At 45.3% G+C, this 18,544-nt stretch overlaps 1 protein-coding gene across 1 annotated transcript in view; it reads right to left on the reverse strand.

Annotated features, from left to right (window-relative positions):
• Nucleotides 1-18,544, reverse strand: part of LOC107283383 (phosphofurin acidic cluster sorting protein 2) — a 57,308-nt gene that overhangs the window by 2,235 nt on the left and 36,529 nt on the right. The window contains exons 9-21 of the mRNA XM_029283204.1: nt 15,380-15,473; nt 14,777-14,848; nt 12,357-12,484; nt 11,712-11,844; nt 11,396-11,500; nt 10,784-10,890; nt 10,271-10,425; nt 9,884-9,994; nt 9,656-9,757; nt 8,928-8,985; nt 5,362-5,404; nt 4,889-4,931; nt 2,232-2,373 (exon numbers count right to left, since the gene is read on the reverse strand). Of these exons, the coding sequence (XP_029139037.1) occupies nt 2,232-2,373; nt 4,889-4,931; nt 5,362-5,404; nt 8,928-8,985; nt 9,656-9,757; nt 9,884-9,994; nt 10,271-10,425; nt 10,784-10,890; nt 11,396-11,500; nt 11,712-11,844; nt 12,357-12,484; nt 14,777-14,848; nt 15,380-15,473 (1,293 nt within the window). The remainder of the gene's footprint in view (nt 1-2,231; nt 2,374-4,888; nt 4,932-5,361; nt 5,405-8,927; nt 8,986-9,655; nt 9,758-9,883; nt 9,995-10,270; nt 10,426-10,783; nt 10,891-11,395; nt 11,501-11,711; nt 11,845-12,356; nt 12,485-14,776; nt 14,849-15,379; nt 15,474-18,544) is intronic.

An 18,544-nucleotide genomic window follows, 5' to 3' on the forward strand; every position in this document is an offset into this window, starting at 1 on the left:
CTGGGTGGGCGTGGATGGAGTGGGTGTGGCCTACTGGGTGGGCGTGGCCACTTCTACATCATTTGCGTCAAGGGTGCCTGTGGGGGCCTGGGCAGGAGTGGGACAGATCTGAGGTGCCTGTGGGGGCCTGGGCAGGAGTGGGACAGATCTGAGGGGGTGAGGGGGGTGGGACGGGGCAAGTGCCAAGGCATGGTCCACCGGGGCAAGTGCCAAGATGGCCACCACAAAATTGTACATTGGCTCCCGGCTGGCCTGGGCCAGGGCCAAGGCAGCGGGGGCCGTTCCCTCACTGTTTCCAGGAAGGCTTCGCGGGCCACATGAAACTACTTTGCGAGCCGCATCCAGCTCCCAGGCCTTGTGTTTGACATGTCTGCTGTAACCAGTCTTTGATATTATCTCATTCCTTTAATGGTCTCCAGCCATTCAATAGTTGAATTTTCTTGATATTCTTTTCTCGTGGAACCACACATTCCTGTGCCAATACTGTTATGATCCCCAAACAAAGAATTCTGGAAATACCTCCAGCATTTCTACAGTAAGAATAAACTAACTGGATAAATACAGCTAGTCCTTGAGTTAATGAATGTAATGGAGCCTGCCAATTATATTTGTAACCCGAGGATTCATAGGAGTGAATTGCGTAACTTGACCGCGATCACTCCCTACTTTCGCCCACGCATTCGCTAATCGGATGCGCGGGTCGTTAAGTACACATGAGGTATCTCAGGGTGGGGAAGGCCATGGGGGCGTAGTGATGGAACAGGCCACCTGCTTCAGACTACCTGAGGCCTTCCCTGATTCAAGCACTTTGCTGATGAAAACCGAGGCCCAGAAAGGCATGCACGTCCCTCTGAGCCTCCTTTGTCATTGGCAAAGGCCTCCTCAAGCACTTTGCTGACATAAACAGAGGCCCAGAGAGGCACACGCATCCCGCTGGGCCTCCTTTGTCATCAGCAAAAGACTCCTCAAGCACTTTGCCAGTGAAAATGGAGTCCCAGAGGGGAGTGTGCATCCCTCCGGACCTCCATTCTCATCAACAAAGGCCCTTGCTGACAAAAACAGAGCCCCGAGAGGTGCATACGTCTCTCTGGGCCTCCTTTCTCATCAGCAAAGGTCTTCTCAAGCACTTTGTCAATGAAAATGGAGCTCCAGAAGGGAGCATGCATTCCTCCAGGCCTTTGTTCTCATCAGCAGAGGCCTTTGCTGACAAGAATGGAGGCCCGGAGGGAACCAAGTTCCCCTCCCAGCTTCTGTTCTCGGTGGCAAAGGGCTTTTGTAAATACGGCAAAAGGCTTTGCAAATGGAAGGAAGGTTTGGTGTTTCAGGCCTTCCCTCCATTTGCAAAGCCTTTTGCTGCAGATCTCATCCAGGCCTCCATTTGCAGAGAACAGAGGCCTAAAGTACTAAGAGATCAGGCGAGATCCGTAGCGCAAAATCTCGCTCTACTGATCTTGTGTGATCTTGTGTACTTTAGGCCTCCATTCTCTGCAAACGCACCGAAGGCCTGAAGCACCGAACAGGCCAAGAAATGGAAGGCTCCCTGGATCTTCGGAAGGTGGGTAGCCACAGGCCTAGTGCCTGTAGAGACCTGGGAGAGGGGAATAGGCAGGGCGAATGTTGCAGAGCCCCTGTGGTCATTCATAAGTGTGAACAACTGCCGTGGTGCTGCAACATTCGAAATTTTGGGGCTGTGTCATAAGTACTTGGGGGGGGGTTAGGTCATAACTTTGAACAGTTGCTAAGTGAACTGTCGTAACTCAGGGATTACCTTTACATATTTTTGCTCATCTGTTTCTGTCATGACTCCTTGAAATCATTCAACCTTCTCGGGAGAACTGAATTAACCCAGGAGTGCAAAACATGGGCTGATATACTTTTGCAATCTCTTGAGCTTCCTTAAGAGTGGTGGAATTGAGGCTGCTCTTCTCCTCTGTCTTTATTTTTTTTCATTTTTGCTGGGGGGAGGGGTGCTCCCCCCAAAAATTAAGGAGTGAAATGGTGCTTTAAGCATTGTAAAGGCTAACATCTCTTTATGCCCTCACCAAAATCGGATTCTGGTCCAAAATCAGATTCTGATTCCGGTTTTGGAGTGTCAACCCTGTAAAGCTGCACAAGCCCTGGTGCCGCCTGCTAGCCAAAGAAATTACGCTAACCTAAAAATGCTAAACTAAAGGGCTCTACCCAGTGAATAGTGTCACAAAATGCCCATAAGTAAATGTAAAGGTGCTTACCCAGTTCCTGAGAGCCCACTGCTGACAGAGGGAGAGGGCGGAGGGGTTCCTACAGCTTCCTTGGTATAAGGGATCCCTCCGCCAGATGGAGATGATGAGCTCAGCAGTGAGGTGGAGCAGATGGTGGCATCATCAGAATCAACTAGGAAAAATTGTGGGAAAGCACCTGATTATATCTCTCGTTGCCCAGAGCACTTGGGGGAAAACCTGGCTGTCTGGAATGAGGAGCAAAGGAGATTTCTATGTGCTATCAGAGCTAGGTTGTTTCCATATGCATTGCCCTACCAAACTTACCAAGGTAGCCGCTATAGAAGGAACAAGGAAAGGATAGAGGCACCAGCTGGATTTGCATACAAGCTACGTCACAATGTGATTTCAGCTTAGTCCGTTGTGTCAACCCAGCCACTGTGGTTTGAAAACAGTTTTATAACAGTATGTGGTATGTTCCTGGACAATTCAGCAAAAAAAAACCCATGGCATGCTGTTGACATCTGTTTGCTTTTCCCTACATCTGGAACCAAAACAGCATTGCGTCTTGAGACTCTTGATGCTCTCCTGCCTAACTAGATTGAAGGGAAAATCCAAGATGAGCCTCTTCTATGGTTTTAGGACATGGGATTTCAATGAATCTCTTCCTGGTTGAAAACAACAACAACGAAGTTCTTCCACTTTCTATGCTTCGTTTTTCAGATTTTTTTCTGTTTGGTCTATCTAGATATGAACTACTGAATATGCTATTATTATTAGAAATGATTAATGTACATGATTTATTTCATGCTTAGTTAAACTTGGTATTTTCCAAATGAACTGTAATTGAATTCATGTAATTGGATACATTTGATACAGTGATATTTATATTTGAACAAGTGTTTTCAGCACAATCTCTTGGTAAAAAATGTGGAGCACAAATAAATTGGCTGCGCCTCTGCCCTAGAGCCACAATAACTACCGTTATTATTTGATTCCTATTCCTTTATCAGAAAGAAAGGAGGGAGAATGCAGGGAGAGATATTTAATTTTACTCAGTAATAATACACGCTTTTGCGCCCTTTTGAATTTTCTCAAAAGACAAATGCCAAAACAGCACTTTTTCTCTAATAGTATAACACCTCTTCTCTTGAGCTACATTTTACACAGGTCACAGAACAAACTCTTTTAAAACAACAAGAAGCACTGTCATCTCTCTGTAATGACAATGTGGAATACCACTGTACTTTGAGGAGCTGAGTGACATATTTTGATTTCTCCTTCAGATATAAGAAAAGTTGTAAAGTTTTCAGCTCGTTCTGAGCTAACCTATTTGTTTTGCGTTCTTGCTGAATAAAGGAGGGGAGAGGAGGGGTCTTCACATAGCTCCAAAGCTTTTCTTATCTGTGAAAGTTTCAGACTTTCAGTGCCGCCTCCAGAGTCACGTGCCATCCGTTCAAAGTTAGATCTTGCGGTGTCATGACCTTAGAAGCAGAGCCATGAAGTTATGGTGCCAGATTTTAATGAAAACTTAATACTGGCCTTTAAGCTGGAAGCTTCTGCACAGAGCCCAGCACTGGGTACTGGGGAAATTGAGCAGACCTTGGGAGGCATCTGCTGTCATTAAGGAACTCCTGATAGCTTGTAAGACATTTGGGTACCATCTTGTTGGTATATAGCAGGGGTAGGCAACCTTGGCTCTTTTATGACTCTTGGACTTCAACTCCCAGAATTCCTGAGCCAGCATGGCTGGCTCAGGAATTCTGGGAGTTGAAGTCCACGAGTCATAAAAGAGCCAAGGTTGCCTACCCCTGCTATATAGTATATAGCTTTTTATGTTATGCTTTTAAATTTGTTTGCTTAAGTTAATAATAAGGCTTAACTTTATTCATTGATATGCTTCTTGTCTCTAGACCCAAAAGAGCCAATTGTCTGGTCAACCCTGGCACTTGGCAAAACACCCTCTTCATCCCAAAGGAGCTCAGAGAGGTATACAAAAATAATTTAAACGATTTTCAGTAAAAACAATCCGATAAAACAATTAACAGTAAAACCAAAAATAAGGTAGAGGAACACCAGCCTATTCTCTACATTTCTCTCCCCCAATCTCCTTGTCTCTCTGCAATGTTATATGATGGGTTTAGAAATGAAGGAGAGATGTAATCGCATTCGCCTGAACATGACTGTAGCGTTCAGCAGATCCAAAAACCAAATGAAACAACAGATGTAGCCATAACAACTCCCCTCCAGACTTCCCAGCTAAAGGGATGGTGGTTGAGGAGGGAGAATGACAGAATGTGAGGACAGAGGGGGAAGGGTCCTAACTCTCCTCAGTTTGAAACCCTAACAGCATCAGAAAAAGATGGAAAAGGACGAGTGGGTTTAAAGAGGAGCTCCCCAAATTTCAATGCAATCAAATGAGAGAACTGCCATGATTCTATCGAGGTATGACCAGGTATTGATTCATTTTGCCTCTCCTGTTTTTGTTGTTCTCAAAAGCCTGGGCCTCAGTGATGTGCAAAACCAGGAGAGGTTATAATTGAGGCAGGTTGCCATAGCGTGATTTCGGTTCTCCGCCCCATAATTACCCCAAATTTGCCCTGGTCTGCAGGATACGAGGCAGGAGTGAAAACAGCATGACTGCTGCCTCAAGGACCCGACTCTTATCACCACCCGTGCCCATCTCTCACCTGAAGTGCTGAAGGACTGCTCCACAAGTCCCACTTTCACCACCTGTGTGGGAGGAAAAAAAAGTTGCTCAAAATCAAGAAATTGTAACAGGCAATATTCTACCACCCTGACAGATAGATCTGGTGCATGGGGGGGGGGGCAGGGAGATCCGCAGTGTGGAGTTCAAAAAGTCACAGAAGCTGCCTGATTTTTACGTGCATCATGGGTGGAGATTTCATTGCACCATCAGGACTGCCATCTTGACTTTTTGGGCACACCCTGCAAACATCCCGGATGGGCCCACCCAAAAAACCAACTTGCAACAGACCCCTTTATGCAAGGCATACACATTCAATTTCTTCTGCAGGCATCTCAAGAAGCAAAGAAAATGGCTGGGTAATTCTGGAAGTTGAAGTCCACACATTTTAAAGTTCACAAGGGTTAGAAAACTCTGCTCTAGCAATTACTGGTTGATGCACTCCAGCGCACTTACCCCAACAAACGGCACAAATTTCTGACAGGAATCCTCATCTGGGCTGTAAAAATGGAACAGAGGTAATTACAAATGGCAAGTCCCTGCAGAGTCCTCCACCTGCAAAGGCCACCTGTGAAGTGGAGCTCGCCCAAAGCTTTGCCTCCCATCATCCTTTGCTGGTCACGTTACCAACCGTTGTCGGATAGCTCTGCCCCCTCCCCTTGCAGTGCCGTTGGACACGAGCAGAAAGGGCAGCTTTGGGAGAAATGGACTGATTCCAGGATTTGGCCAGGCAACCCCAGCAAAAGCCTGATGTAATAAACAAGCAGCTATCGCAGAGGCAAGCAACGGTGTCTCTTTCTCGGGAAGGTGGAAGGAAGCGGGATGGTTCCCTCACTTTCACACAGCATAGCAAACTTCCCCCCGCGCAACCCCAATGCTGAGCACAGGATCACAGTGCGCAGGAAAGATGGGAAGGCAAAGGGACAAATGCAGAAGAGACTCAGGAGGAAGGAAGACAGGCCAGCTTCCTTCTCTGTGACTTCCACAGGCGGGAGGTCTCACATGCAACCAGGGACAGCCAGCAGCCTGGCCTCAGGCAAGACAGGCAGGGGAAGCACTCATTCTGTTCCTAGACAAAGAGATGAGACGGACGGACACAGAAGAGAAAGGCAACACTGCAGCAAGCCACAGTCCAATACCTGATATAAAAATCAAAATAGAGGCTTCTTTTCCTTGAATGCCAAAAACCAAGAAGAGGGACAGGCATAAGCACTACTTGAATACAAGCAGTTAAGACTCTGGCGCTGGTAGACAACACACAGTGCCCATCTCACTTGGCAAGGCTGAGCCATCAATGCTATATTGTACTCAACCGGGGAAGGGAGGGGAGGGGAGAGAAGAAAGATCCACTGCAACTCCTGGTGACCCTTGAATTAGTGATTAGAGAGCATGACATTTCTTCCCAAGGCCACTTTCCAAGGTGTTCCTGGTTAGCTTTCAGCAGAAGACAGCTCAAATTCCATGAAGAGGAACAGCGACATTTCAAATGTTTTGAACAATTTTCCACCTAACATACCATACTTACTGTACTTTGCAGTATTTATGGCACAGCTGCTCACAATCTGTCTCAAAGAAAGAGAGAGCTGTCCTACAAAACAGTGGTACCAGCAATGACTCCACATTTGGTGGGGGCTTGGACATGACAGCCTGGGTAGACCACCTGCCCAGCCACCCTGCCCATTTGCCTGCCTTTTCCCAGACAGCAAACCAGAGGCCCAGAAGCCATTTCTCTTTGGATAAGTTGTTCTAAGCCACAATCATAAGGCAAAGAGAATGAAAAAGCTGACAGAATTCAAATGAAACAGAGAGACAGAGAAATAGAGAATGAGAAAAAGAGAAAAAGAAAGAGCAAGGAGGGGCAGTTTGCTGAGGAACAAGAGTGAGGGTACCAAACTAGCAGCAGTCTTCACTGCCAACCCCTTTAAAAACATATTGTTCCATCGAATAAACCTATTACTACCAGTGAATTAAACAGAATGGCTTTTTAAAAATATGCATTTACTGCTCAAAGGAGGCCTTTTTTGTCATCTCCTGCCTGGCAGAGACCAAAGCCAAAGATGGACATGTCAAACTTCCGCTACAGACCTTCTCTAATCATTTTGCCTAACTGTAGTGTTGCTGCTCTCACAGATCTAGCCATCTTCATTTGGTATGAATGCTCATGTCCTCTCCATTCAGATACCAAGCATGAAAAAACTGCAAATCATTGCCACTGCTATTAAATTATTTTTAATTATTTTTCCCCACAACAACAGGGTATCTGAAATGACCTGGAACTCCATGCACTGCAAACAATTCACCAGAGAGATGCTAGAGCCTTCTCTGCTCAACTGGGATGTTGGCTGGGTTCTGTCTCCACACATTAACTGAACATGCTTTCAATGCCACACCCTATGTTTCCCTATGGCTCTGCGTTATGAGGTGAATTTGTTAACAGAATACATGCACTCTCTGAGGAATGGTTGTCAAAGAACTACCAGAAGAAATACAAATGTATGAATGGTATACTAACGCCAAAGACAGGTTCTCTCCACCTACTATGTGTTTTGGAGTATTGGCAAAACTCTATTCTGTTTTTTTTAGAAAGTTTAGGGGGGGGAAGAGGTAGGAGCAATTTATTCAAAGCTCTTTAAGCTCCTTTTAGTATTAGAAAATGCCAACATTTCATCATTTTAACTTTTGACTTGAATACCAGTGTACTTTAATAATGGAGAATTGTTTAAAAATACATATGTAGGCCTTGCCCTCCTACCCACAGTTTGATTTCTTTGCCTTCAGTTATCTGAGTACTGAGTTACACAGCACCATCTTTCCCAACCCCATCTTTGACAGTTAAAGCCACAGGGGACATACAGTAACAACATCAGGGAGAATTTTAATAACCTTTAAAAAAAAATAAAAATAAAATAGGTGCATTCAAGTCTACTAGAAACTTAAAGCACCTCTTTTGCTTTCCATAATAAAAAAATATATTGTGTAAACTGAAAGCTCATTGCTAAGTTTCAATGATACATTTTTGGGATCTCCCAAGAGTCCCCCCAAAAGAGGTTCGGAGGCCACTTTTAGCCCGCAGGCTTCCTTCTTCAAAGTAACTGCAGATTCTGCAATGCACAGAACTTGCTCAATTCCAAGCTCATTTTTAATACCGGCATTTCTAGATCTATTTAGACAACAACAAGCAATGCAGTCATTTTGGGGAATACATGTGTGTGTTATGTTGCAGCCGGAGGGTGGCAAGCTAGCTGAAGACGCATCACCTACATGCAGTCCAGGTTCTGGGCAGAAGCCACCACTTCAAATGCCTACAAAGCAATACCAGAAGACCTGTACATGGCAATGGGGGCAGGAAGCCACATCCTCACAACTGTCACGTGTCCAGATAACTTAAGTCAGTTCTTTATGACCCTGCCCCACCCTTCTCCCCATCCTCTCACAGAGCAACTGGAAAGGTTTCATTTCCTGGCAGAAGCTGTCCCATCAGCGGGGCTTTAGCACAGCATTGCTCGTCAGAGCAAATCAGCAGAGGTTAATTTAGAGCTGGTATCCTCAGCATCTGCAGACTGGTGGGTTATTTGAGGGGAAACTGTTGTAGAGAATCTATCAGATAGAAAACATCACTTCACCAGGAAGCAAACTGATGAGGTTTCCCCCCCTGCTGCCCTTTCTAGCCTCCACCGTCTGCCTTTTTGCTGGGCAAATCTAAAATAAAGGCCTGTATGGCTAGTCTGTGAAAACATATGTGGGATCTACGTGGAAGCTGAATGCATCCCTGGTAATAAAGATGATTTTGAAGGCTGGTGCTTTGCTCTGAGACATGCAACTTCCTTTTGAATAGTGTTTAAAACAGCTGTGAAATAAACCTTATAGAAATGAAAAGATCACTATGCCTCCAATTCAATAAGAAGTCTGCTTGGGGAGGGCAGAGCTTCCCTCAGTCCAGGAATGTTCCAGCAAAAAGCAGAGTCCTTTCCCGACCTCCCCAGAAACTCCCCTATTGAGTGCAGCAAGCCAGCTGTACATACTGTGTGCCAGTCCCCCTTGGCTGCAGGGAAAAGCCTGATGTACCCCATAGACCTGAACCGTGGGGAGAGGAAGGACAGAAACAGCACTTGCAATTCCCCAAATGACTATTCAGGCCAGCCTTTATTCTGGAGCAAAAGCAGAAAAAAACCTGCTTATCTATTCTGCTTTCTCCCTGCTGCCCTGTCCTTTAAGAGCAGTATGAGGATCACAGTGCAAAACCTGGTCACGTTCCCTGGAAACACATGGAAAAGAGATCATGTAAAGTAGAAGCGACAACTGCCTGGTGCTTCCAGAAGGATGATTTGGTATTTTGGGGGGTGGGGGTGGGGAGATATCAGCTCATAATGGGTAGGTAAATGATGTCAAGTAGATAAGAGCTGTGCTATACATAGGCAAATACAGTTTTTTTTTCTGGTTTGGAAGCATCACAGAGATTATTCTGTTTTTAACTTATAAGACCTATGTCAGAGTATTCACTACAGTATGTTTTGTATGTGTCCTATCTCAAAATGCAGAAAACAAACAGTTTCCCTCCTCTTATCAGGCCTCACTGCCCAGCCCAGCATAGCACCCTCCCACACGCCAAGAAATATGGGGATGCAGCCATGCACCAAAAGAGATGGGCTCCATGTTACGTGGGTTCAAATAAGTAATTCTGTTACTTAGCGAAGCCTTAAAGAGAGTGAATGGAAGGAGAGATGAAAGGAAGACTGCAAGCTCTCCTACCTCTTCTGTTTGTAGGTCAACATGGCCTCTGAAATGGGTAGCTGGTGAGATACATTGGCACCTGTAATGAACTGAGCAACCCGGCCAGGGATGTCCACAGTATCTGGAAAGAGATGGAGAGAGGGGATTGGAGGGGGCACGTAGAGCACCAGTGAAGCCAAACAGCTTCTTAGAACAGATATCCCATTACTGCTCTGTATTGCTCCAGCCAATTAATTCTAGCTCTTACCTGAACTAGGGGCTTCAACTCTGCTAAAGACCTCTCTCCAGGCCGCATCCAGAAACAGAGTGCTGTATCTATTATCAACTGAACCAAGGTACTTGGCCAAGGGGTGAGAGCCTGGGAAGGATACAGAGCATTTAAACAAAGGGAAGAAAAAGGTGCAGGATATAAACAAGATAATTTCCTTATCCTCTCCTCACAAAGTTGAGCCAAAGGTCTAAGCAAACATACATGAATAGCAAATTGCCTCACCTCCACATTTCTCTAGCCCATGTTTTCTTTTCCTGGTTGGCATAGCTGCTTTTGCATGCTAACAAAAGAGGAAGGAAGGCTCCCCTGGTTTAGAATATGCCACAGCTTTTCAGAACTGGCGCCAGTGGGCAAGACTCTTACCCAAGGGCACCACAAGAAAACGGAGGTAGTTCAGCCAATCGGGAGTCTTGCTGGCTAGTTGCTCCACAAAAAAGCGCAGGACGATGCTCAGATAGCTCTGATCCCCTGCCACAGCTACTTTCACTGGAGGAGGCATGTGGGAATTACAGTTACAGCTGTGGAGGAAGAGAAATTCTGAGAAGTTCGAAGGCTGCAGATCCAGTAGAGCAACACCAAAGCCCCATTACTTACTGCCAACACTCCCTCTGCTTTACCCTCCGTTAGACGGTCCTAGCCTTCCTAACTAGCCAACAGTCTTTCAGTTGGAGATAATGGGAAGCTGCGCATCATTGCCCAGGAAAGCAATGGGCTGTGGAAAGCTGGACCAAATAAAAAAAGGAATTCCCATCTCTGAAGCTACAACCAGGGTGGCTTCATGGTCTACATAACCAAGTACCAAAGTTCTCAGGCACATGGTTAACTTGGGAAACCAGTCAGAATCTGTTCACCATGGCCTTGGCTGACTATACTCACTATCTCTGAATGCGAGAAACAATTGTGTTGAAGGCAGCCTGGACATCTGCCATGGAGCAGGTGGAGACCATGGGTTGCTTGTGTTCTTGGAGCTGATCACACAGGTACTGCCAATATAAAGCAAGAAACATAAAGAAAAGCAGCTAAAACAGATGTGTGACATCTCTGGTCTCAAAGTTCTCCTGTTCTTGGCTCTGTAGTCTGAGATCTATTCCTGAGCTAACAGGTTACAAGAAGGACTTATTTGGGATTAATATTGAAATCTGGTATGATGCTTTTCACAGCAAAATTATGCCAAGACAGGTCATATTGAATTTATGTGAATGTTCAACATGTTTGGATTATTACATTGCCTTGCACTCATTTGATACCATATAATTCATTAATTTGCAGAGTTATTTATACATCTGATCTGGTATACTCCTCTGTAAATTTAATTGTTTTAATGTACATTTAATTGTTTTAAATGTTTCCCCCCCACCTTTTTTTTTTTTGGCCAATCCACTCTGTAAAATCATGAATTGCTTTTCACAAGTTTCCCTTCACTTTCAGAGCAGGGGGTTTAGTTAAACGCAACCCTTGTGCAATCAGCTGCCTTCAGGGCTTCCTCACCTGGCCTTGCCACTCCGAGATGTTCACCAGGATGATGCTCTCAGGCAGCTGCTCGTCTGAGACCAGGATCTGGTTGAGCTGATCATACACAGATTTCCGGGGCACCTGCAGCAGCAAAGGAAAGCCATGATCAGGATAGTTCCAATCCCTGCATCAGGAAAGACCATAAAGGTAGGAGAGACTTTGGCTGTCTTGGGAAAGTTGCAAATGTCTCTATTACTTTGGTTTTGTTTCTCCACTCCCCATTTAAGGCATTTCTCTTCCTCCTCCCCCCCCCCGCCCCGTGCCAGGAGAGAGCCTTTCTCACCCCACTAACCTGGCTGTTCTGCCGGGAATCTGGGGAGCCCTCACTGTCCAGGCTACCGGTTCGATCACTGTGGCTCCTGGAGTTTTGTCTATCCTTGACAGACATACTGCGAGGTCGCCAAAGCTGCTTGTTCTCAGCTTTGCTGAAAGACAAACAGCAGGTTTATCAGCACAGGTTGGGGGAGGATAGTCAGGCCTCAGATGCCCAGAGAAAGTCTCTGCTGAGCTTCTGAGCAAAAGCCATCAGTGGCCAGAGCTTCTAAGTCATCAACAGCTATTGAGACCCAAACACAGAGACTGAAGAGGGGCAGGGAGGCTAAGAAGTTCACCCTAGCAACGGGGATTAACTGGACGCCGTAAAACAATATTGTTTGTCAAAGTCTACAAAAATCAACCAAGTGTACCATCACCTGTGATTTGATTATTTATATGCTATGCCGGTTTAGGGTTGAAAGGGTATCTGGGAAAACATCTTAGGTTTTTGAAGACTTCAAACACCTGAAGAAATCTTAGGCCAAGAATCCATGCCTGAGCCACAGCAGACTTAGGATTTCTACCTGAAATATTGGCCCCAAGATGGAAGAACCTCTGCATGGCCAACATAGCCGCTACCTATGCAAGATCAGCTGCCCATTACAGGTGGGGCCTTTCTTACCTGGGGGAAACAGTGGCTGGGAACTCCGGCTTGCTTACATTGCTCAGTTGGGCAAGCCTGTCCATGCTGCTCTCCTTCAATACCGTCTCAGCTGCGCCTCCTGGACAGGAATCGTTTGCCTCCAGCTCCTGAGATCATGTGGTTATTATATTTCCAATATGCCCAATAACCAAAGAAATGACGATGCACAGAAAGCATTGGAAAGTCTGTTTGTGGATGTGTTTTGCTTTGGAGCCCCAGAAGAATGTCAAATGGAATGGCTTTATTGGCATGCCTCTTACCCACCCTGCAAGCTTTTTCTTCAACCCCTTCCTACACCTCAGTTCACTAATGCACATTTCTACCCCCACTGCTACATCATTACGGCCATCTCTGTAGTTCATCCCAGTCAAACAGACAGAAGCAGAAAGAATGCTAACAGGAAGGTTGAATTATGAGTTGTTCCATAGTTTTAAAAAAAGAGCCAAATTTAATTTACATGATTCTAGAAGGTGGGGAGAAAATCCTCGACTGTGCCTGCAAAGCTGCAGGTGGTCCTTGACTTACAACCACAATTGTAACCAGAATCTTAGTTGTTGAGCAAAGCAGTTGTTCAGTGAGATGTCACATGACTGCATCACTCAATGACCACAATTCTGGCATTCCTGAATGAGGTTGTTAAGCACTCTCACAGATGATTAAACAGGGGAATCCCATGTAAGGCACGTAGGGTGCCTCAGGGGACGGGGGAGACCTTGGGAGACTTGGTGCAGGGTGCATGTTCAGTATCTCTCCGCTCAGGAACTGAAAATCTCCCTGCCAAAATCCAAGCAGGATTTTCAGCCCCTGAGCAGAGATACTCACATGCGACCTGTACCAGGTCTCTCAAGGCTTTCCCCACTCTGAGGCACCCGGTGCTCCTTACCTTACCATGTTGCCTCTCTGCTCAGGGCTGAAATCCCTACTTGGATTTCAGTTCCCTTCGTCCCTGGGGGCTGGCTGAAAGAGCTCCCTGCCGAAGGATTGCAGCTCCATGTCTGCTTGGATTTCAGTAGGGTCTCGCTTTGGATTTGGATGTGGATTTCAACAATCCAAGTAGACATGGAGCTGAAATCCTTTGGCAGGGAGCTCTTTCAGCCAACCCTCAGAGCTGAGAAAGAGTCCTCTTGGCAGGCTTGCAAGCATCTCTGCACTGACTTTCTGGGGAAGCCAGCAGAGAAGACTGCAAACAGCAATTGTAAATGCAAACTGGTTACTAAGAAGCCAGATCATGATCCCGAGACTGCAGGGTGGTAATGCAATATTTTGCAGTGGTCAGAAGTGCTTTACAGGCTGCACAGCACCCTTTCCAGAACCATCATTAATTCAAACCATCATTAAGCAAATGGTCATAAGTCAAGGACTACCTGTACAAATAAAGAATATGTGATTCCACTATGCAATGAGGTGGTGGGATGAATCAACAACTGAACTGGCCAGCAGAATGTATCAATCAAACAGAGCTATGTGCAACCACTGTGTTTCCTAAATTCCCTTCATTCCATCCACCGCTACTCCAATATATAGAAATACCAGCAAGAGCTTTAAATGTTTCAGTACCCACAGAGACTGTTGATGTTGATAGAGTAGAAGAAAGCACAGGGTACTGTTCTTCATGTAAATTAGTATTGGGGAGTAGTACCCAGAATACACAGAGTGGATGACTAATACATAATGCTAGTGTATCTAGCACAGATCCAGAAAGATTAATGCTAGAATCTCCCCAAACATTGCCAATGTATCTCAAGGGCTCCTTGAGTCATTTTCTCCCACCACCTCTAAAGCTGCTGCTCACACAGACATTAGAAAAGACTGAAGCAGGAAGATGCTCAGACCAACCACTTACAAATGCTTAGTTTATGAAAGATAAAGTTTACTGCTCTAAAAATTTCTCCAAACAATTTGTCTAGTCCCCATACACATGGTTACTCATGAGAAACAATATAACAAATCACCCAGAGTAAGCATCTCTTTATTGTGAGCTAATGAGTTTCTGATGGGTCAAAGCAAAAAAAAAAACCTTTTGTATGACCCTATGTGGCAGGGTCCCATGCTTTTGTATGACCCTATGTGGCAGGGTCCCATGAGTAAGCGGCAAAGGTTGGGCACATCTACATTGCAGGTGCCAACCATCCCAAAATCCCTGCAGCAGGAGAGATGGAAAGTTTGTTTTAGCTTAGGAACACTCAAATGTACAATATTTGGAAATCTGGACCCAAAGACTGTTCTGTTCCCAGTGGAATACCTATCATTTGCCCAGAATAAGTGTCAGACTGATGGCCATTGACAACTAGGGATCGGATGAGCAACATGAAGAAAACCATTTGCTCATTTGGATAAACTCCCAGATCAGATAGGGTGGCAAAAACTTCGTAAAACAGCCAGGAAAGGAGAGGACTCACCATAGCTGCATTTTCCACAGCAGCCTCATCTTGGGTGCGTGGGATACCCACTTTCCACTTCTCTGCTTCTCCCTAGGAGAGTGGGCAGAGAGCAAGCAGGCATGGGGGAGGGAAGAAGAAAATGGATGAGTAGTGACAACTTTGGATCCATGAAATCTTAGGAGCAGAAGCAGAGGTATTCCAGACATAGAAAGAACAGGCACAAGTCAAAACACATTGTGCTTTCTCATTGTCCGGAATATTGGAAACAGACCCATGGGCCACAGAAGGGGTTGTAGAGGAAAAATAGCCACCCTCCCTTTCATTTGGTCACTGCAGGAACCCAGGGGGCCCAGCTCAGTAAGTTTGGTTGGCTTGCTCCTATCCTACTTCTTCTAAATTGGAAAAAGGAAGCTCATTAAGGAAAGACAGAAGAAGGAAAAGCAAATGCATGTAGTGGGAATTGTTATTAAAGCACAGATGGGCAAACCAGAAAGTCGGGGAAGGAAGGAAGGAAGGAAGGAAGGAAGGAAGGAAGGAAGGAAGGAAGGAAGGAAGGAAGGAAGGAAGGAAGGAAGGAAGGAAGGAAGGAAGGAAGGAAGGAAGGAAGGAATAACAACTCACAGGGCTGCCCGACTCTTGCTCCTGCCCTTTTTGGCTGTGCAGACTGCTGATCTCAGTCTGGGAACCAGAGTGAGAGACGCCCTCAAAGAAGCGCCTGCAGAAGAAACAGACAGACAGAGAGACAGACAGACAGACAGACAGACAGAAAGAGAAATGAGGGAGAAGTGAAGTCACCATTACCCAAGCTTGAATTCCACCCCATTCTCTATCCCCACGGAGCACCACAAGCAAACCCATCACCAAAGCCCTGGTCTTTCAGCAACACAAAAAGACAGCTGGAAGGGAGGGAGGGCTGATCCTTGTGAGCAAAGGGGTTTTAAAGTGTCACTTTCAATAGAGAAGGAATAAAATAGAGCAAAGCACTTCTACGTCCAGCTAGAACAAGTATATTCTCCCCAACTAACTAGATTCTCTCTTCCAGTAACTGAATCTGCAGAAGAAAGAGGACAGCTATTGTTCAGGTTAGGTTTGAAATGACTGGGGGAAAAAATCAAATGCAAAACTGAAAGGTAACTCAGAAATCACAGGAAGAGAAACTAAGTAAGTCTGCTTTGGCTCAAACTTGCAATTTTATTTTGTAACAAATATGCACCAACAGCACAACTAAAGGATAAGATCTTCATTGCAGATTGGTCTAACTCCTGGCTATTGCACAGCATTAAAGATATTGCTGGGTTTAGGTAAGATTGAGTTGCATTATTTCTATCGGAAGATAAATAGAGTTGGGAGATATGGATGTTTACTCAAATCTATTTGCAAGAACTCAGAGTACATGATTTTTGTAAAGATATTGCATTTCCAATATCTGAAAAGGAGCAGTTTAAAGCATCTGGTGAACACAGGTACTGCCAACACAAGATGGAATCACCCAAACGAGCTAAGATTTTTTTTTCAGATTTCACATTATACATACGAAGACTTTTGCAAGGAACTTGTCTCCTTTTACATTTTAACCTTTATATAATAATAATAATAATGATGATAAAGTTGGAAGGGACCTTGGAGGTCATCTAGTCCAGGGCTTTTCAACCTTTTCACCCATTGTACCACTTTTAGGATATGGCAATATCCAAGTACCACCAGTCGCCTAGCAAGGTGTCAAAAACTTGATGACCCATAAAAAAGAAAAGAAAAAAGTGATGAAGTACAGGTAGTCCTCGACTTACAACAGTTTGCTTAGTGACTGTTCGAAGTTACAATGGCACTGAAAAAAGTGCCCCCCAAGCCACAGTCGAGCAAGACGCCTGCCTGCCCACCTGGCGGCGCTCTTCCTCCTGTCCGAGGTTTTCATTGTTCTGAGCATTTCTGTTGAGATTGGCAGCAGGGGTGGGGTGGGGGGTGTTTGGTTTTTATTCCCCCCCCATCTGCTGGGTGGTTGCAGCAGGTTTTGGTCACTTCACATGACCCTGGGACCCTGGGACCGTCATAAATATGAATCAGTTGCCAAGCATCTGAATGTAAATCACAAGACCCTGGAGATGCTGCAACATTCCAGCTGATCGGCGCTTCTTCTGGGCTCAGCAGAAGCGCCAGGATCAGCGCCGAGCTCCAGCTGGAGCCTGGCACTGATCCTGGCGCTTCTGCTGAGCCCTGACAGCCCTGCAGCTCCAGCCATCTCTCGCTCAGGCTTGTGCGGTGCTGCCACCAGTTCAGCTCATTCCACTCTCCCGCTACCACTTTTCTAGGATGATCGCGTACCACCTGCCAGGTGCCAATGTACCACAGGTGGTACCTGTACCACTGGTTGAAAAGCCCTGATCTAGTCCAACCCCCTGCTCAGGCAGGAAACCCTATACCATTTCGGACAAATGGCTGTCCAGTTTCTTCTTAAAAACTTCCAGTGTTGGCGCGTTCACCGCTTCTGGAGGCAGGTTGTTCCACTGGTTAATTGTTCTAACTGTCAGGAAGTTTCTCCTTAGTTCTAGGTTGCTTCTCTCTTTGGTTAGTTTCCACCCGTTACTTCTTGTCCTGCCTTCAGGCGCTTTGGAGAATAGCCTGACTCCATCTTCTTTGTTGCAGCCCCTGAGATATTGGAACACTGCTATCATGTCCCCCCTCGTCCTTCTCTTCGTTAAACTAGACATACCCAATTCCAGCAGCCGTTCCTTATATGTTTTAGCCTCCAGTCCCCTAATCATCTTTGTTGCTCTTCTCTGTACTCTTTCTAGAGTCTCTACATCTTTTTTACATCATGGTGACCAAAACTGGATGCAGTATTCCAAGTGTGGCCTTACCAAGGCATTGTAAAGTGGTATTAACACTTCACGTGATCTTGATTCTATCCCTCTGTTAATGCAGCCTAGCACTGTGTTGGCTTTTTTGGCAGCTGCAGCACACTGCTGGCTTATATTTAAGTGATTGTCCACTAGGACTCTGAGGTCCCTCTCACAGTTACTACTATTGAGCAAGGTACCCCCTATACTATACCTGTACATTTGGTTTTTCTTGCCTAAATGTAGAACCTTACGTTTTTCACTATTGAATTTCATTTTGTTAGATAGCGCCCAGTGTTCAAGTCTGTCCAGATCCTCCTGTATCCTAAGCCTGTCTTCTGGAGTGTTGGCTATATATTGTTTCTATGTTTTAATATTTTACTGTAAACTGCCCAGAGTCTCTCTGTGAGGGAGATGGCAGTTCCAAAATGAGATAAATAAATAAAAATAAAAACTGATGGGATGTGCATGTTTATGCATGTATACCCCCATAACTCCTTTACAATACCATGCATGAGCCAGGAAATACCTGCAAAGGCCCACAACTTCAAGACAAGCTCTACTGAGAGACTGATCTTAGTGTAAAACAAAAGAAAGCTAATGCTATATACTCCAAGGAGAAGTGCCATCAACTGGCAATTCCCATATGCTTCTAACCATCTAACAGTAACTCACTCAGATCAAACTGACAGTTCTTCAAAGATGGAAACATCTGAGCAAATAGATCTCTGGTGGAACTAATTTCAACTAATTGTCTTAAAGTGTCCTCAAATACCAAAAAGCCCAATCCAGGGGCTTTTAAAAAGGCATCACTGTATCACTATTTGCGCTGAATAGATAGAGAATTTTTCTCAGTGGAAAAGGAGGAAGACACTCTCCCCCTTTTCTCAGGTCACTGATGAACTGCGGAACATTTTTCAAACTTACAGGACAAATACAACCTCTCTGTGGA

Source organism: Protobothrops mucrosquamatus, unplaced genomic scaffold (assembly GCF_001527695.2).
Source record: "Protobothrops mucrosquamatus isolate PMUCROS unplaced genomic scaffold, P.Mucros_1.0 scaffold36, whole genome shotgun sequence".
Lineage (NCBI taxonomy): Eukaryota > Metazoa > Chordata > Lepidosauria > Squamata > Viperidae > Protobothrops > Protobothrops mucrosquamatus.